At 38.8% G+C, this 20,758-nt stretch overlaps 1 protein-coding gene across 3 annotated transcripts in view; it reads left to right on the forward strand.

Annotated features, from left to right (window-relative positions):
- SATB2 (SATB homeobox 2) overlaps positions 1 to 20,758 on the forward strand; it is a 237,654-nt gene that overhangs the window by 17,002 nt on the left and 199,894 nt on the right. For all 3 annotated transcript variants that reach the window (XM_006862001.1, XM_006862000.1, XM_006862002.1), the window contains one exon: positions 10,906 to 11,082. In XM_006862001.1, the coding sequence (XP_006862063.1) occupies positions 10,906 to 11,082 (177 nt within the window). The remainder of the gene's footprint in view (positions 1 to 10,905; positions 11,083 to 20,758) is intronic.

Here is a 20,758-nt window from a genome sequence, read left to right on the forward strand (position 1 = left end):
TCGAGTCGGTTCCGACCCATAGCGACCCTGTACAGGGTTTCCGAGGGCGAAAATCTTTACGGGAGTAGAAAGCCTCATCTTTCTCCCGCGGAGCAGCTGGTAGTTTCGAACCGCTGACCTTAAGGTTCACAGCACGATTCGTAACCACTGTGCTACCAGAGCTCCTTGTATAGAGTAGCATTTCTTTAAAGTAGAGGAAACTGTCTTCTTTGGTTGGGTGGGATCCTTTGGATAAACATATTGAGAATGAAAATAAGATTTTCAGTGGATTTGTATGTTATAACTTAAAAGGACTCTCTAAGTTTTAATATATCAATTTAATATTTTCTCTTGGAAAATAATGGCATGATAAAGAGAATGCCTTAGGTCCATAAAATGAAAGCAATGATATATGAATTTTTCTCTGTCCTGTTTTTCTTATTTAAGAAATTGCTATAAATTACACAGGTGCATATATGCTTAAAATACCTATCTTGTTTGGGGAATATTCCATCAGTGGGGACTCAGTTTTATTAACTTGATCTCAGTTATAATATCCTATGTATTACAATCCAGAGATCTTGGTGCCTCCTCAGGGAACTGCAGACTATATAGTACCATGATTTAGACTTTCTTGTTCTCTAGCCTCCTGGTCTCTGTCTTACCTCAGTGTTACCTTAAAAGGACTTGGTTGCTATTATGCCTTAGGTGAGGAATGAGAGTGATCTTTAGTACTTGGGAAAGGATGATGGTGGTTGTCCCTGTTGAAACTGCATTCGGGAAATCTGCATTCAAGTCATTGCAATGATTTCTCCACATCTCTAAAATATCTATTTATGTTTGACTGTTTGAACTCTACATATAGACAGTAGAATTTTTCTTTTTGTGAGGGAGAAAGCCTTTTTTTTTTTCTATGAAAACTTTACCTTTTCAGTTTTTTATTTGATAAAAATCTCTCCACTCTAGTATGATTTCCTTTGGGGTTTTGCACCAGTGTTTGATCTCAATTTTTAATAATTTTGGTGAGTTAAATTCCCCATAGAAAACATGCTTGTGCTATGAAATATTCCCGGTAGAAATCTGGGTAGTTTCGTCTTATTGAGAGCTGAAAGCTTGATTCCTTTATTAATTCCTTGCTAGAGAACCTCCATACAGTTAATCTTTCCTTAACACTACACTGGAGAAATTAATCACACCCTAACAGTATATTGTTTGAATTAGATAACATTTAGGCGGAGCTCAAAACCTGAGGTGATATAGTAAATGTTAATATGAAGACTATTTTTATTGACTCTTTTTTTTTTTTTTTGACTCATGAGACTGAGTTGCAAACAGCTTTTGCAAAGAGGATGATGAGAATGAGGGGCAGAGATATATAGATCTCCACTTAAATACTGTGTTAAGCATTATTCCCTTAAAAGTCTCTAGAATCAAAGTTTACTTAACAGAAGACAGAAATCCTTGCATTAATGAATCGTGGTATAGTAATTTCAGTGTGTCAATAAAATATCTCCTGTTATTAATGTGTACATTTCTAACTCACCACGCAAAGAACTTAAAAAAAAATTAGCTTTAAATTAAACAGAACGATTTAGTTTTAACTTTACTTGAATATTTAAACTTTCATATTTGACACCTCTCTCTCTCAATTCCAACACTGATAAACATTTTTTCTCTTTGTAGTTACTAAGGGGAGCTGGCGCAATGATTAAGTGCTCAGCTGCTAACCAAAAGGTTGGCAGGTCTATGGGGAAAAGATGGGGCAGTCTGCTTCTGTGAAGATTACAGCTTTGACAACCCTTTGGAGCTATGGGGTCGTTATGTGTCAGAATCAACTCAGTAACAGTGGCGTTTTGGTGATTGTAGTTAATTTGAAAAGTGTGCTGAATGAAGTCCTTTACTTGTGTTGTGTTGTTGTTGTTCAGTGCCATCGAGTCGGTTCTGACCCATAGTGACCCTGAACAGGGTTTCCGAGGCTGTAAATCTTTACGGGAGCAGAAAGCATCATCTTTCTCCCACGGAGCAGCTGGTAGTTTCGAACTGCTGAACTTGCGGTTCGCAGCCCGATTCGTAACCACTACGCTCTGCCAATAATGCCACCTTGGTTCCTGGTCCATATGGTCAGAGGACTGACATGCAGCACACTACTTTGAGTGTTTCCCCCCAACACACACACACACATACACACACACACACACACAAAGTGATGCTTTTGTGGTGATAAACCAACCATTTCTGTCAACCAGTGGTCATGTGCAACCCTGTGGGCTGGCGAGCTTCCCCCAGAGAACACACAGTGAACTCCTGAATCCACTTGTGCAGATGTTTCTTAGAAAGCTTTCCAATCTGCAGATGCTAAATTCAGTACACTAGGGCCTAGGTGATATGGACAAGCTTGGCAGCTGGGGAATTACAGCAAAAACCAGTATCAACACAGCCTATTAATGGTGGTTATTAATGTCTAATGAGTTAGCATTTTGTTAAGCTGAATTGACATTTATTTGGGGCCTATAATATGTCAGGCTAGAAAGAGTGGGGAGCTGCGGAGGGGGACAGTGATTACCATTCATCTAAGTTCAGTTCATGTTTGAGAAGGAAAAAGGCATTCTCTCATTTACCCATGAATTTGTGACACCAGGGAACTCAGTGCTTTTGGCCAGTTTTGTGATGGCAAAGTTCCCAGGCGTAGCACAGGTAGGTGTGTGTGTGTGTGTGTGTGTGCGTGTGTGTGTGTGTGTAAGTAGTGACAACATGCTCCTGTGTGTCCATCAAATCCCGTTTTGGCAACTGCCAGACCAGCTCGAATCTGATACTGAATATCTGTAACAAGAGTATTGAGTAACCTGGAGTTTATCAGTCTTCTGATCGAACTTCAGGTACAGTCTCTCAGCTTGGGGGCAGGCATGGAATCTGGTGTCTCTAGGCCAAAACCCATCTCCCTTTGCAATGTTCTAAGCCCAATTACAATCTTTTAGGTGATAAGTGAGGCAGAACCAGAATGTACCCTTCTAAGCCCCACCCCTACCCTTATTTTTTTCTCTTATCTTTCTAAGTTAAGATCTACCTCAGGGGCTGATAAAGTAGTTAATGGCTGGTTTGACTAGAGAGAATTCTGAGAAAAAGAGTTTTTCTTGTATTTCCTCCTCTGGAGATAGGAGGAGAAACATCAAATGGCTTTGATTTTGAAACTTTAGATGGAGATCTAACCCTGAGTTACAAGAAATGAAGTACTAACTAAACAAGAAATCAATGTTCTGAGTGCATGACTCAGTTTACCCTTAGAGTATTTGTTAAGCAAATTTACCTCACCAGGAGTGTAGGCTTGGCCATACCCCCCCCCCCCCCCCCCCCCCCCCCCCCCCCCCCCCCCCCCCCCCCCCCCCCCCCCCCCCCCCCCCCCCCCCCCCCCCCCCCCCCTATGAATGGCCCAGGACAACTTCCTCTATAGGAAGAATTGTTATGGAAAAACAAAACCATACAGCTTTGTCCTGTAGTGAATCTGTGCTTCACAAGCAAACTAGAAGGGTCTGTGGAAAGCTGGAGCAGTTTCAGGGAGCTAGAGGACTACTCCTGGGAAACCCTATACAGCATTGCTGTGACTCAGAACTTAATAACAACCACAGAGGACTGACTACTGGGAGTCCTCTATGATGCTGTAGGATAAGCACTTGACTGCTAACCACAAGGTTGGTGGTTCAAACCCACCAGCCACTCCTTAGAAATGCTTTACAGGGCCCCTACGATTCAGAACTGACTCCAAGACACTTAACAACAAGAAGACTTATGACCCACCTATGGATGGGGCTCCCTATCCTCCATTTTTGCTCTTCCCTCTCCCCAGAAATGGGTGAAAATTTATTTCTATTTTACTTTGTTACCCTACTAGAACTTTCTTTCACTAGAAGGAATTGGGGATAAAATGCATTTCTTTTACTGTGAAAATGTATCTGAAAAGACTAAGGGACTAATAAAACATTTGTGTGGAGCTATAGGATCAGTACTAGATTGCAGAGCACAAGGTCAGCAGTTCAAACCCACCAGCTCCTCCTCAGAACCCTATACAGGGTTGCGATGAGTCCCCACTGATTTGATGGCACTTGGTAGCGTAGTGGTTACGAATCGGGCTGTGAACCTTAAGGTTAGCAGTTTGAAACTACCAGCTGCTCTGCGGGAGAAAGATGAGGCGTTCTGCTCCTGTAAAGATTTACAGCCTCAGAAATCCTGTACAGGGTTGCTATGGGTTGGCACCGACTCGACGGCAGTTAACAACAACAACAATGTGTAGCATCCTTTTGGAGTCCTGGTGTGGTTCTGTGCGTTAATGTGCTGGACTTAAAGTCGGTTTGAACTGAAAGGTGGGTAGTACAATCTCACCAGCCACTCCTCAGAAACCCAATACAGGGTCACTATGGGTTGGAACTGACTCAACAGCACTTAACAACAACAAAAGCATCCTTTTATCTATTAATCTCTTTGGAATTTTTACCTCAGCCATGAGCAATAGGAGTGGAAGGATGGAATGTGGAATGTGACCCTGGTGGCTCATTTTAAAGTAAATTTACAGTAAGAAAAGGTTGTCATCACCCTGTCCCTTTTTCTCCCCAGAAAGATGTTGCATCATTCAAGCAGTTTATGAGGGTAGAATTTGTTTGAAAGTTTCAGAGGCTTGTTTTTTGTTTTTTGTTTTTTTACCTTGTCAGATCACCCTGAGCACATCTCAGGTGATCAAACTGATATGCTGGCACCAGGGAGGAGAGTGAACCCTTCTGGAATCAGATGGGGGTTGGGAGCTCTTTAAAGGAAGGGAGGAGAAAGACTGGACTCCTATCATCTCAGACTGAGCTCTTATCATTCATGGGACAGTTCCAAAGATGAGAGTGGATAATGGGGATAAAGGAGTTGGGGACTGGAGACGCTCATTCGCATGAACTATGACTCCCTTATATGTCCTTTTCTTTATTTATTCTCTGTGAATGACTCAGGGGCAGGAACCTTGTTTGGTATACTATATGTAACACAACATCTGACACATGGTAGACCGAAGATAAATTCAGTTATAAGGAATACAGCTTACCCATTGGACATATCAAGTAGTAAAGAGTCCTTTACTAAAAGACCTTTGATAGCAGTTAGTGTGGATTTTAGAGGACTGTTGCATACTCAAGATTAGCCTTGTATAATTCTAACTGTTTTACTTTTGCCTAGATGTGCTCTTTTGGGGGGCATGTTATTTATTCTCTCATAGATTACTTTTCCTAATTTGTTAAGTGAGAATAAAAATAACTCTTTAATTTGGTTAATGTGTGTGGGTGGGTGGGGTGGGGAGTAAAGGTATGGATGGCTACTAACTGAAACATTGGTGGTTGGAACCCACTTAGCAGCTGCAAGGGAGAAAGACTTGGTGGTCTGCTTCTGTAAAGATGATAGCCTGTGGAAACTACCCTATGGGGCAGTTCTACTCTGGCATAAAGGGTTGTCACAAGTCAAAATCAACTAGAGGCACCTAATAGCAATAACGTATCAGAGTACATGGCGAGCTACGAGTCACTGTGCAAACTAGAGGTCTCAAAGAGGGTAACTCTTCTTTGAAATGGTAGTATGTGGGGGGGGGGGGCGGGGGGGGTTGGGAGTGGGGGAGAGGTAGGGAAGACAAGACTTAAAGAGGGTGAATCATTATTGTTAGGAATAAAACAACAGCTTCTAATTTGCTTTATGATGCAGAGAATATGTCATGTTGAATTTTAGAGCTCAACCAAAGGTACTTGTGCCCTCCAGTCTCCAAAGATCTGGCACCTAGAAGAAAGATAACTAGAGGTTGTCAAAGACAGTCCCACAAGTGTCTTACTTACCTGCTTGTGATGAATTTATCCTGTATCAGAAGTCACTATATATGTTGGTATTTGAGCAGCCCTCCAATACAACTATAATAGAAGCCACATACATGTATATAATTTTATACTTTCTAGTAGCCACATTAAAGGAAAAAAAAAAATTAAAGACAGGTAAAGTTAATTTTAATGATATATTTTAATTATCTCAGTATAAACAACAAAAAAGCCCCACTGTCTTACAGTTGAATCCAACTCATAGTGACCCTGTGTAGGGTTTCCGAGGTTGTAAGTCCTTTGTCAGAGTAGACTGCCTCGTCTTTCTCCCAAGGACCAGTTTGCAGCCCAGGGTTTATCCTACAGTGCTACTGGGGCTCCTTTGTCACAGTATTCTTGTGTAAAATATAATTTTCACGTGTAATCAATACAAAAATTATTCATGACAAATTTTCTTTGATTTCTTTTTTGGTATCAAGTCATTGAAATCCAGTGTGTACTGTACACTTACAGCCCATCTCAATTCTGACGAATTCAATTAGGCACGTTTCAAATGCTAAATAGCCACACATGACTAGTGATAAATTCACTGGGCAAAAAGACGTTTTAAAGAATGAAGTATGGTGCTTGTAACACGGTCACCCTTTTTCCATGAGACGTGTTGGAGATTTTAAGTTATTGTCATATACAACTTTAATAATTAGGTCATTCACTGATTATTAGTATTATTTTTATTCTGACAATATGCTTTTAAATTAGTATCATGGGCACTGATTACTGCCTCGTAGGAAACTAATGTTCTCTTTTTTCCCCAATCTGTAAAATGGAATTGACATTGACTTAAAATATACAAACAAAGAAACAACAAAAAACCAAACAGGTAACCATTTGAGGGCTGTGTGTCAACTTACATGTACTTATTATATTGTTTAATTCTCAAAACAATTCTCTGGTGTAGTTATTATTTACATGTTGTCTAGGAGGAATCTGAGCCTTGTTGTTGTTGTGTTTAGTGCCGTCCAGTCCAGTCAGTTTCAACTCACAACAACCCTGTATAGAGTTTCCAAGGAGCGGCTGGTGGATTTGAATTACTGACTTTGCAATTCAAACTGACCTTGAGGTCCAGTGCTTGTCCTACAGCGCCACATCAGGACTCCATGACAGGGCCAATAAATTGTCACACAGTTAAGGCGTGACAGTGCTGAGATTTGAGGCTAGGGCTGCCTGTCTTGAGAGCCTGTGTTATAACCACATCTAAGCATCTTCCCTTGGCCTCCGTTCTCTGGGCTGTTGTGGCAAAGAGCAGGCAGTGACTATGGTTAACTTTTCATAAATATACACAGTTCTTCAGAAATAATGTAATAATGAAAATGACAATTTGAGCATCATAACTAATGATAGTTGGGAAATTACGTTTTTCTAGTGTATTTCCTTAGCAGTTCAAAACTACCAGCTGCTTCGCGGGAGAAAGATGAGGCTTTCTGCTCCAGTAAAGATTTACAGCCTTGGAAACCCTGTATAGGGTCGCTATGAGTCGTAACCGACTCCATGGCACATGACAACAACAACAAGTGTGTTTCCATGTTTATTTTGCCTCTTTGACAACAGATTTTTGCCATTTATCCCAATTACCACAGCAACCCTTAATTTTTAGCAAATGGCTGATGCCATGTGCCTGTCCTCTGGATGAAACAACCTGCTTACCTGCTGTAATTGTAAAAGGCTTAGCAAGGCTTATAATTGAAAGGTTCAAAGTTCTGTACTTGATCATCTGGAAATGGGTCTGTGTCATAATAAAAAAATAATAATGCCATAAGCTTTAGATATAGGACCAGAACCAGAGGTGAGGTGGGTTTTATATTTTTGTTTGGTTTTTGCTTTTGTCTTCTTTTGATTTTTCTTGATTATAAATGAATTTTTTAATACATGCATTTTCTTTTTATATTGCTTTTCTTTTTAGGGACCTTTTTAAAAATTCTTCTCATTCTTAATTTATGTTGTAAACATGCTCTGTATCTTTCCATCCCTTGTCACCTTTTCTTTTTCTTTTTCTTTGGGGAGACTATGATAAGGCCGAATTTCCCCTTTTTTGTATAAATTTGTACTCATCCTTTTATAATGTGCCTTTCCAAGGGATTTTCTGTTTTCAAAGACTTTTTTTAAAACCAATCCTTTTATTTTCTTTTTCTCCACACTTGTCCTCAAATTTGGTAGTTTTCATTTCTCTCATCATTGTCTCTAGTGATTGTGTGTATTTTTCCTGCTTCCCTTGGATTTTTATAAAAGTTTCATTATAGAAGCCATAATCATTTAGATGAAATTCTGATAAATGATAAATTTTGCTAGATGTTAAAAATTACCTGTTCCTGATAGTCTTCAGTATCTCCTTTTTATGCCCTTCATAGAAAATGCTTTTATCACACATGTGTGTTTACTGTTTGTTTTATAAATGACCTCAAAGTCCCTTTTTTCCTTTTTTAGGTAGGTAATGCCTATGAGAAGTGGGCTGTTGATTTTTGAGTGTATGATGCTATTGATACTATGTCAAATAACTAGTGCTACTGAACTAAAATGTCTTGGACCTATTTCTGTAATTGCCATTTTTCAAATATGAGCCCCTACATGTAGAACTCCTGTACTTCATTGTTGTATTCTTACAGCTAGTTCACCAAACTTTTAATATTTTCCCAAAATTAATAGTGTCTTGAGTGTTTTCAGCTCGTCATAGACTTGGGGGATTTATGGTTCCTAAGTAACAGACACCCTGTACAGGGTCGCTATGGGTCGGAACCGACTCGATGGCACTTAACAACAACAACAACAAGTAACAGACACACGATAGATTATGCAGCAACAGGATTCATGTAAAGGTCTTATCTGTGATTCCCAGATGTGCGACACTCAGATATTGACATTTAGAAACTGCATATGGATTTTTAGCATTGAAACGTGTGTACACACAGGTATTAGTGGTGAAATCATGTATGGTACCACTGACTACATGGTACTATGTGTGCATGTGCTTAAATTATTAAAAATAGAAACTAACTTGCCTCGTTGGACAAATATCATATGTAAGAATTAAAAGGTCTAAATGGGGCTGAGTCTCTGCTAGTAAACAGTCTTATGAATGAGTCTTACATAAAATGCCATCATGCTTGCTTAGCAAGAGTTTTCAACATCTTCAACTGCATCGAGGGCAAAAACTGTATGAGACTTGTCTCGCTTATATCCTTAAGCTAGGGGTGATACCCGGCACACAGTAGGGTTTAGTAAGGAGTTGTCAAATAAATTAATGATGGCAGAGATAATTTAGAGGAAATTATTTTATGCTATTTTGTATGATCACATTCCTTTGCATATAGTTGGGCATAAAACTGAGTATAAATGCATAAGCATTTGATATAACAGTGCTGGTTGCAATTTAAAACATTTTTATAAACAAGCTTCAGTTTCATCTTTTTTTAACATGATTGGTGTGTTCTACTCTGATTGCATGCCCCCATCCCTGCCCCCCCCCCGCCTTTGCTATGGACAATAATACTGCTTTGTTGTTCTCAAGAATTTAATCAATAGTTGTCCCAGGTATGGTGTGACTTCTTAGACTTTTGTGCAGTCTTAATAATAATTACCATTATCTTTAATGATAACAATTCTTAATGAGTGTTATTATTGTTAATAATGGTTATATTTAATAATTGCACCCAATACTTATTATCTTTAATAATAATAATTAGCACATGGGAACCAGTTGCACCATTGTATTATCTTTAGAACAAAACTCTACATCTGTGACCCAGTAGTTTTCAGAATGTCGGCTCCCACCCTGTGCTTTTCAGATCAGAGTGAGTCAGGAGGCTTCTAGGGTCAGGCTGACAGGGGAGGGGCCTCTGCAAAACTCACTGCCCTGCCTGCTGTGTCAGAGGCTCTCAGCAGTGAGCTTGTCTTTTGCTTGTAAAGTGCCTTTGCCATGGACAGCAAAACCACCATCTCTTCAACTCACCACCCGCTCATCCACCCTTCATAACTTTTTCTTTTTCTTGTATGACCTAGGACAGGTCCTCATTCCATAGCAAACTTACTTGTGTGGATTACGTAGGGCAGAGTCCTGTTTATCACTTGTATGTTGGTAACACTTTGATCTTCTGCCTTGACTATATTTAGATTTAAATGACTATGACTTTTAAAAAATAAATAATAAAAAAAAAAACAGTTTAAAAAATCTTTGACAAATTAAACATTTTTTTAGCTTTTCACACTTCGATACAAAGCAGAGAAATATTTCGGTGACAACAGATTTCAACAGATTTTCAATTAGACTAATTTGCTTTATTCTTTAGGATAGTTTACTTCTTTTCTGTGAAAACAGAAGAAGAAACTGGTGTTAATAGATAAAATGATAATTAAAAAAAAACAACATAGTTTCATATTTAGATGCACATTTTGGTATAAGTTGAATTTAAGTTAAGACTTTCACCAGCAGGGGAGTTTTTCAGGTTAATTCATGACCAAATTACCAGGATTTAAAAAATAAATAAATTTTAAAAAGATACAAAAGAGACTTCTTTTACATTCCTTTTGACTTGCTTGTATATATTCATGTAACAGCTTAGGCCCTGAAATCAAATTGCTTCTCTAGTTGGTTATCTTATAAGTGGCAGTTTTGAAGTGCATGTCTAGATTCATTTTAAAAAATCAGATTTGATTTGAACGTAGGAATGTTGATTAATAGTAAATGATAAAACTATAGCCACCAATGATACAAGGCTGTGGAAGGAAGGTCACCTTGACCTCTCCCATACACCAGCTATGAATTTGAGATCTCTCAGTCCAGACACCCCTGACGGGTGCATTCCACTTTTTAATGACTGGACCCTGAGGGTTTCTGTGGTGCCCTGGGCAATCCTGCTGCAGTCTGATAGTGATAATGGAGGGGGGAAATCCACTACTTCCCATTATGTCCCTAGACAAGAGGCTTGTTTAATCGAAAGCACTGGATCACAGATGAGTGACTTTGATAATTGTCTCTCCCCTTCTCATTATGGTGACTGAGACTTGCTTTGTAATGTTTGTGTTTTGCTCTTGAATTTTGTTCCTCCAGGTTTGATGATTCCTGTCTTTTGTGTGGTGGAACAGTTGGACAACTCGCTTGAATATGACAACAGAGAAGAACATGCTGAGTTTGTCCTGGTTCGAAAAGATGTGCTTTTTAGCCAGCTGGTGGAGACTGCGCTCCTGGCCCTGGGGTATTCCCACAGCTCAGCAGCACAGGCACAAGGTATTAATGCGTCTCCCCTCTTCTCCCATTGCCTCTTTCGTGTTGTAGTTTGAGGAAGAGCATGTTCCCTGAAATAATTCTTCAATAAAAGTTGAAGATGAATGGTCAGATTTAGCATCTTTCCCAAACTACAGACAGCAGAATGTTTCTTACAGAGTCTTGTCCTGTTGCTTTGGGAAGCATTTGACCAGCTTCCTAAAACTTCCCAAATCCACTTGCATTTCAAAGTGATTGTCATTCAGAAACCTAGGTTAGGTTACTTTCTTCAAGTCTGCAAATTGGTGTATCAGAGCTAGTGGTAAGATGTTTGACTCCTAACATATCTAAAGTATTATACATGAACTTTCAGAATTCTGCTTTTAAAATTTGTTTATTGTTTTGGGTCTGTGGCATCTGTACCTTATCATTAGCTTTTAATTTAATGGGAAAAAAGAAAAAGGATTCATCTTACCCTTTTGTACCTTTGAAAACCATTCTGCAGTTTTGATGTAGTCCATTCTTTAAAAACAATACAAAACAAAACAGAACACAGGGAGTGTCTTTGTGATCAATCATTTTACCTATTTAATTAAATATTAAAATATTATCAATTATTTCAGCATGTGTCATACAACTCTGGGGAGCCCATTGTGAGCTTGTGTTGCTTCATTATGAAGCATAGGCTATTGTTCTTTTATTATCAAAGAATTAATAAGACAAAAACAACAACAACAAAACCCCAAAACCGTGAAGAATGGAGGAAAATTTTCTGATCCACTGGAATGATTGTATTTGTGTTTCAGCTGAAGTAATTAAATTGCATAGTTTTTGAGTATAGCTATACCAAAGGAGAAAATTTTGTAGCATCCAGGTCTTGGGGTTTAAAAGTTTTTATTATGATGTTAATTTCCTATATTAGTATCTTTACTTCACATTTGTGTATGTGCCAAGGATTTTGCTATCTTTTTAATGAGTCCATCTTTTTACTATTCCTAAGAACTGTCAGTTGTAGTTTCATTGATTCTGATAAGCAAACTATGAGTGATTAAGCAATTTATGTGAAGTTGTAACCATAGTGGCAAGGTTTAAATTGCCACATAGGGTTTAAATTCCCAAACTCTTGACTCTGGTTCTGTAAGTAGACTGTGTTTTTTTAGAAAATGTTTTAATTAAGTAGTGCCATTTTATCTTAGTTCTACCAATAAAGCACCTCATTTCAAACCAGGGGTCAAGACTGTTTTCTCAGGGCAGGTAGTGCCCCACTGATAATTATGAATCCAATTATAGTCTGAATCCAAGAGCTTCACCAGTTTGGGTGAATCCTGGAGTCTGCTGCTTTCAAAAAAGCGTGATGATAAAGGCTGATTCATTTTCTTTTTGCAGTGACTTTTCTCCTTGTTTGAGGGATTCAGGACTTGATCCTAAACAAATTGCATCCTGGGCACCAATGCTTTTATTTCATTACACTTACACTATATGCCTATATGAAATGAAAGAAGCCCCTCTCTCTCCCCCCCATAAACTTTTCATGCCATTTTAGGGATATTTTTCTCTGAATGTAAAGGTCATTGTATCCCACTGCTTGCATCCTGGTGTGCCAGCTTCCTGTTTGACAGGGCTATCCATCTCAGTTAGCATGGCTGTTCAACGTGTCGTGAGCTAACATGTGGAACACAGAGCACTAAGTGGCTAAGATTTGATTCTTGGCACATAGTGAGGGAAGGGGCGGGGGTCTCAGGAAATTTGCACTGGGGAGTCACACTGTTTCATTCAGTGATGTGGACTGAGAGCCCTACTCACCAAGGTAAGATGTACTCGCAGTAAATCTAGTCTATGATGGAGGATAAAGCAGGACTATCGAAAGCCCTCAAAGTTTTGGAAATCTAAAGTTAAAGACTAAACATTACAATTTTAAAAAATTGAATCCATGCTCTAAAGGTGCTCTAGATTACAGAAATACTTTATTTTGTAAGTAAGCAAAGACTTTTTCATTGGCTCTTGTACTGTCATCTCACAGAGGGAGAAAAAAAAATCAGGTTATTCTGCTTTAAATTAGGCTCCTTGTCTCTACTTTAAGTAAATGGATAAACTTTGGATTGGTTATTTGGACATCAATGTACTTGGTCCCCCTCCCCCCTTCAGGTCATTAAAAGTATGCAGCTTGTTGCATGTTTACTACAGGCCAAGCAGCACACATGATGAGAGGTCTTTCGTGTGCTGGGGTGATGCCGGGCAGTAGAATGATGGAAAGGAAGGCACAGTATGATATGGCTGCATATTGGATACATGAGGTCTTCCTGTGTACAGTTTGCTTAGTTGTTTAGTGTTTAGGTGATTTCCACATCAGAGAGAAGCCATTGAGGGGCTTCCTGGCGAATCCACTTGCAACAGAAAAACTGCAATGTTCCTGAATCTCTCTTATGCTGCGAAAGTTGAGCAGTGCTGGATTGCAAAGGTAGCAGATTGCTGGAGTCTGTTTTAAAAATTGAACTCTTGAAATATGGTTTTTCGTTTTGATGTGACCAGAAAAGAGTTTTAATAATTGGATTGGGAGAGTATTTTAGATTGCCTGTAAAAGAGGAAATATATTTGTGGGGCCATGACTTGCGAGTGAGTAGTGCTCAGTTCCTAAGGAAACAAGATAGCAGATCCGTGCTCTTGTGTGTGTGTGGGGGGAGTCATTTTCTGTTTCTTAGAGGGTATTCCTTCCAGGTGAATTGAAGACATTTTATTAAGAAAGGACATTTGCTTCTAAAGGATGATAGAAATTCTATTAAAAGGGAGTTCAGGGATTTTTCCCCCCCTCCCTTTTGTAGATGATAGCGTGCTTTATTTCAAGAGTAGATATCAGGGGCCAGGAGGTAATAAGAAAATCAGGGCACTGTGGCATATTATGGGCTCTATGCTTCCAGCTAAGCCCACCACATGCAGGGCTTTCTGTAGTTCTCAAAGCTAGGAGATGCAGGATTCATCTGACCTGCTGTTTTGCTTATGTAAAAACCAGAAAGGTAGCAGGCTCTTTGCTTTTCTAAGAATAGGTAGTCTCAGGTGGAATGAGCAGCAAGTATGGTTTACACTGTACCTACCTGGGAGTGGAGTCCTGGTGTGGTGCTGCAGGGTAATGCGCTGGACTGCAAGGTCAGTTTACACTGCAAGTTCAGTGGTTCAAACCCACCAGCCACTCCTCAGAAACCCTATACAGGGTTGCTATGGCTCAGAACCAATTACACGACACTTAACAACAACACCAACAGCAAAATAGCCTACCTGTCCAGATCTTTGAACTCAAAGTCTCCAGTCTTTAGAAAGAGGAGTATTAACCTAGGGTTCTGTTGCTACTGGAGTAGCATCAAAGCCCTCCCCACTTAAACTCACTGCTTCTTTTCTTCTTTTCCATCCTTTTAATTCTGCTCCTTAAGCTTTTAGTAATACCCATAAACTATCCTGGACTCCTGCTGTGGTGCTGTAGGATCAGCACTGGACTGCTAACCACAAGGTCAGTGGTTCACACCCACCAGCTGCTTCTCAGAAACCCTATACAGGGTCACTAGGAGTCAGAACCGACGTGATAGCACATACAACAACAACAATTGCCCTATACTCTCCACAGTGTTCTTTAGCTCATGATGACAGAGCTATTTGTACTTGCCAGCATGCAGAGTGGGTTTTGATATAGTGCAATGATGGCAAAGATGATTCCTTGCTATCTTCATTTGACTTAATTTGTGAGTGGACACTTTATCACTTTCTTGCTTTCTGTCATTTAAAATAAACTGGAGAATTTATTTTGACTGGAAAAACAAACAGGCTGACCAATAAATAAGCAAAAATGCTTCCTGACTGGGTATTTTTTTATATAAAGGTTGTCGGTACAAGTGGAGAGATATTGTTCACCATTAGTTCTTATTTGGGTTGGAACAATTCAATTTATGAAGTCATTTAAAATGATGTTTTAAAAACGTGGAACAGAGATAGGTACTTCATACAATGGCCCATAACTAAATAGAAAGTGAAGTGCAATGATATAAAATGACGCATATACGCATAGAACGAAGACAAAGGAGTTAGAGTGAAATGCCAACAAAGTAGGTGGTGGGATTATGTGGGATTTTCGTTTTATATAATTTTAGAAAATGTGTAAATATGAAGTTTCACTTATAGTCCATGAATTTTTGTTTGAATAAACTAGCAAGTTGATATTTTGGCCATATTCCTCAATTTTAAAAAGCAGTTTTATTTTGTCTTTATTTTATCTGTGTAGGATTTAAAAACCAAAAATCATTAAGTCACTAATGAACACCTGTGGTGTATAAAACAAGACATTTCTTAAAGATTTAACAGTGCTATTGCTGTTGGTTTTGTTGTTAAGTGCCGTGTAATTGGTTCTGAGCCATAGCAACCCTGTACAGGGTTTCCGAGGAGTGACTGGTAGGTTTGAACTGTTGACCTTGATGTTAGCTGTTCAGTGCTTATCCTATAGTGCCACACCACGAGTCTGTAACAGAGCTGGGAAACACCAATTGAGCAATTCCTATATCAGCCTCTATCCTGAGAGAGTTCTATGTTACTATTTCATTTAATTCTTACAACAGCCTTTTGAAATGAGTTCTTATATGGTTCCCATTTGACAGACAAGGAATCAGACACAAAGAGAGAGGGGGCTAGGATGAGTGGGTGAAAAAGCAAACATCTATAGCTTAGTCACTCACCTAGAGATACAGGGCCTACCTACAGCTCTGTCCTGTGGCCCTCCTGCTTACAGGAAGTGAAGAGTTAGTGTGGCGATCATTCTTACTTAATGCTTTCCTTTTTTAAATAGAAGAAAAATTAGATTTTCTGTATTTTATTAAAGCCTTTGCTTAGAAAGGAAGAAAGAATTCTGCTGTGCATATTATATATATATCAGATAATTTAATCCTCACAAAATCTCTTTATGTGTCATTAGAGCTGAATCCCATTTTATAAATCAGGCAGTAGAGAGATTAACTAATTTTATTCAAGATTACTAGTTAGAAAGGATTTTTTTACCAAAATCATTTATTTTTTGTTGAGAGAATATACATTGCACAACATGCACCAATTGCTCTTTACTTTCATGACATCAAAAAACCTCAGTATTTTTTACATTGAAACCCACTCCTAAAACCAAGTGGTAGTGGGGGTGTGCTATCGAGTCAGTTCTGACTCATGAGGACCCTGCTTACTGTTTTCTAGGCTATATACATTTTTATGGGAGCAGAAAGAGTTTCTGCTGGTGAATTTGAACTGCTGACTTTGTGGTGGTTAGCAGTTCAATGCCTAACTCACTATGCCACCAGAACTCCTTTGAAACCAAGGTGTTGATAAGTGCTGTTGAGTTGGTTTCCACTCATAGCGACCCTGTATAGGGTTTCAGAGTTGGGTTTGAACTGCTGATCTTGTGTTTCGTAGTCCAATGCTTATTCTATAGCACCACACCAGGAATCCTTAAAACCAAGTTGTTGTTGTTAAGTGCCATCAAGTCTGTTCCAACTCATAGGGACCCTGAATAGGGTTTCTGAGGAGCGACTGGTAAGTTTGAACTATTGATCTTGTGGTTCAAACCAAAACTGTGTTCCAGCGCTTATCCTACAGTGCCACACCAGGACTCCTAAAACCAAGTTGTTGTTGTTGTTGTTAAGTGCCATCAAGTCAGTTCTGACTCATGGTGACCCTGTATAGGGTTTTAGGGAGCAGTTGGTGAATTTGAACCACTGACCTTACAAACTAAACCAACCTTGTGGTTATCCTACAGAGCCACACCAGAACTCCTCTGACTCATAGTGACCATGTATAGGGTTTCTGAGGAGCAGCTTGTGGGTTTGAACTGCTGACCATGTGGTTCACAGTCCAGTGCTGATTCTATAGCACCACACCAGGAGTCCTCAAATACATAATTGTATTTTTTATCAAGCCAATGTAATCACTGATGTGAAAATGAAGCATATTCCTAAGTAATTATGTCCTACAAATTAGCTAATTCCAAAGATTAAGTGCTGACCATGTGCCAGGTATTATTCTAGGTTATGGAGACAAATAATTGAAAAGATTAAGTTCTGCTTGCATGGAGTTTATATTTTATAATTAATTATATATGAAAGTTTAGTCTGTGGAATTACTAGCTTTTGTAAACTTCTAAACTGAGAAATATTGAATGCTGAGGTGCAGAGACTAGAACTACAAATAAGGTTTATTTTAAATTGGTGCTAACATTTTGTTTTGAAGTTGGACTTCTGTAGGTTAAGCGCAGGGCTGCAAGGTCGGTTTGAACCACAAGGTTGGCAGTTCAAACTCACTAGTCACCCCTTGGAAACCCTATCCTGGGTTGCTATAAGTCAGAACCAACTTGATGGCATCTAACAATAACAACAACAGAAACCACAATATTTAATTCAGGAGAAAGATGAGGCTTTCTTCTCCCACAAAAAAGATTTAAAGCCTCGGAAAACCCTATTCAGGGTTGCTATGAATCACGGCCGACCCCGTGGTACTAGATAACAGAAACAGTATTTGTTATTTTATTCCTAGAAACATTTTTAGAACTCCTCCTCCTCTTTTAAGCTATGTTGTTGTTGTTAAGTGCCATTGGGTTGATTCCGACCCATAGTAACTCTGTATAGGGTTTCCGAGGAGCAGCTGGCAAGCCTGAACCGCTGATCTTGCGGTTCAAACTGACTTTGCAGTCCAGCACATTAATCCACAGCGCCACACCAGAACTTCATCAGGTGCCAAGCATGGCTTACCATTTCTTAGAAATCTTTGTTTTTCTTCATTGAAGAAAAACTACAGGTATGTATGACTTGTGTCTGTACTAACAACAGTCATCGGAGTAACAAGTATAGCTGTGGTCTCATAGGGGTTTTGTTTGGTTTCTAAAGGAAAAGTCCTTTTTTGTTTATTTCCCCTAATGATTTTAAAGACCCCAAACCCAGACTTTTGCAGCACTGGGCCATGGGCGGGATACAGGCAGGTGAGGTAGAGGACATGGCTCTTGGTCAGACTCTCTGACTTTGTAAGGGAAGGCGGGCAGGCAGGTCGCAGTGGTGCTGGGGCTGCCAGACCTGGACTGGCAGGCAGAACACTGGGTGGGGCTGTGGGCACTAAGCTTCCTCCCCATTGTTTTCTCCCACTCCTCTCCCACTCCTTCCTCTCTACTCCTGCGTCAGGGTCCCTGTTACTCTGGTGAGGTGAGGAAGACAACCAGAAGTGGTTTCCTGTAAGGTTTTAATCCAGTGTTCATACAAAGCCCAAATCATATAACGTCCTATTTCACAGAACATATCTGGACATGCACCTGTTTTATTTGCTATTTCTTTGTTCTCTGTTTTTAAAATTAACCTTATCTTTCTTTGGCTTTGATTTTTATTGTGGAAGCTTGTTTGCTTTTGTTGTTGTTGTTAAGTACTGTGGAGTCAGTTCCGACTCATAGTGACCCTGCACAGGGTTTCCAAGGCTGCAAATCTTTATGGGTGCAGAAAGCCTCATCTTTCTCCCACAGAACAGCTGGTAGTTTCAAACTGCCGACCTTGAGGTTAGCAGCCCAATTTGTAGCCACTACGCTACCAGAGCTTCTTTTAGAGATCCATTTTTTTCAGAACACATGGTAGGTAGCCAATTGTGGTAGGTGTTCAGTCAGTCAGTGCTGAAAGAATGAATAAATGAAATTGAAGATAGTATTTATTACCCTGGAGAAATACATGTTGCTTTTGTTAAGTGCCATAGAGTCAGTTTGGACTCACAGCGAGTCTTGTTTTGTGTATTATTTAAAAATCTCTGTCCTTAGAAGTCTTTAAAACTCTGTATAATGTAAAAATGCAACATTTACAAATTGGAGAGACTAGTGTATTAAATACAAAAATACAAACAAATGGAAATTCATGATTTATCTTGTTTCATTTTGCCTCCACCTGTTTCTCACACCTCCACCGTTGAATTATTTTAAGGTACGTCCTAGATCCCACACTTCATTAAATATATTTTCCTATATATTTCTAAAAGATAAAGATGCTTTTAAAAGCATAACCACAATACCATCATCATCCTCCTCCAAGGGGGAAAAAAAAGATAAATGATTCCTTAATATGAAACCTCTTCCATTAAGTTCAAATTTCCTTATTTTATTTTTTTCTCCTTGTGTTGACTTATTCAAATCAAGAGCTGTATAAACCTATAAGTTGCACTTAGTTTTTATGTCTCTTAAGTCATTTGAAATCTTTAGATTTTCCATATTCTTAAAATATTAAAAATTTGCTTCTAGTATTTATATTTACTGCTTTAATTCAGAAGATTTGTTGTTGTTGTTGTAATTGTTGATAAACTTAATAGAAGTGCAATGGAGTCCTGGTGTGGTGCTGTAGGTAAAATACTGGGCTGCTAATCATAAGGCCAGCAGTTCAAACCCACCAGTCACTCCTTGGAAACCTTATACAGGGTCACTATGAGTCAGAACTGAGTCTGTGGCGCTTAACAACAACAATGGAAAAGTTAACCCTATAAATACCTGTAAATGCTATGATTTCAAATAAAAAATTAGTATACTCGACCCTGACCTTGGAAACTGAATTCACAAACCCACACTAGTTATTTGTTGTTGTTGTTACAGTATGGTTAAAAGTTGTCTATGGCCAGAAGGTTTTCTCATACCCTCAAAGTTTGACACTGTCTCTATTGAAAGTGTTTAAATAAAAATGACCTCATACCCTGCCTTCCTTCCTTTCTTTCTTTCTTTGGCTCACTTTCTCTTTTTCTCCACTTTTCCTTCTTTAATTAAATTCTCATGTTTAGGATATTCTCAGCAGCTTTTTCTTTATAAGGGCAATGTTGAGAAAAGGTACAGGTTTAGATATTTTAGGCCTGAGGCAAAGTTTAACAAACAAGCTACTTAAAAAAAAAAAAAAAAAAAAATCCGTGACTCTAAAAAGCTAAAGACACCCCCAAATTGCTATTAACCATATTTTAGTCTTAGTAGAGCTGATCAAGCTAGCATATCACACATTAGCCAGGCTGACATAATTCTTTATCAAGCTTTCTATACTCCTACTCCTCTGTTACAGAAAATGAAATATTTGTGTGTGTGTGTGAATGTATTTATTATAAATATAAATATACTTTTATATTTCAGATGTATGTGAAATGCCACACACATATCTGAAATTCTTCTTTAAGTAAATGCCAAGATTTAAAAAAAAGCCCATCTTGTTTCATTGTCTAATACATAATTGAGAACGAATATCTAATATATGACGGGACTTAAGAGAGTTGGTAGCAAAAATGGAGTGAAAAGAAATGGAATTTTCCTACAAACTTTTTGAAGTTCATTTGTAAATATGTATAGTTTTGTATTCCTTATATTTGGGCTTCTGGTGTAGTGCTGTAGGATTAGCACTGGACTGCAAACCACAAGGTTGGAAGTTCAAACCCACCAGGTGCTCCTTGGAAACTATAGGGTCCCTGTGAGTCAGAACTGACTCAATAGCACTTAGCAACAAACAACAGCATTCCTTATATTTGTTTATATTGTCATCAGTATATGTTATTTTCAATATACATATACATAATGATGACTCATGTAAAGGTGAGTTGATGGAACTCTTGAGTGAATATAAATTTCCAGAGGGTAAAGATCCTACCCAATTGATCTTCTGGATGCCTGGCAATTGAGTAGACTGTTGTTGTTGTT

This window comes from Chrysochloris asiatica, unplaced genomic scaffold, assembly GCF_000296735.1.
Source record: "Chrysochloris asiatica unplaced genomic scaffold, ChrAsi1.0 scaffold00045, whole genome shotgun sequence".
NCBI classification, from domain to species: Eukaryota; Metazoa; Chordata; class Mammalia; order Afrosoricida; family Chrysochloridae; genus Chrysochloris; species Chrysochloris asiatica.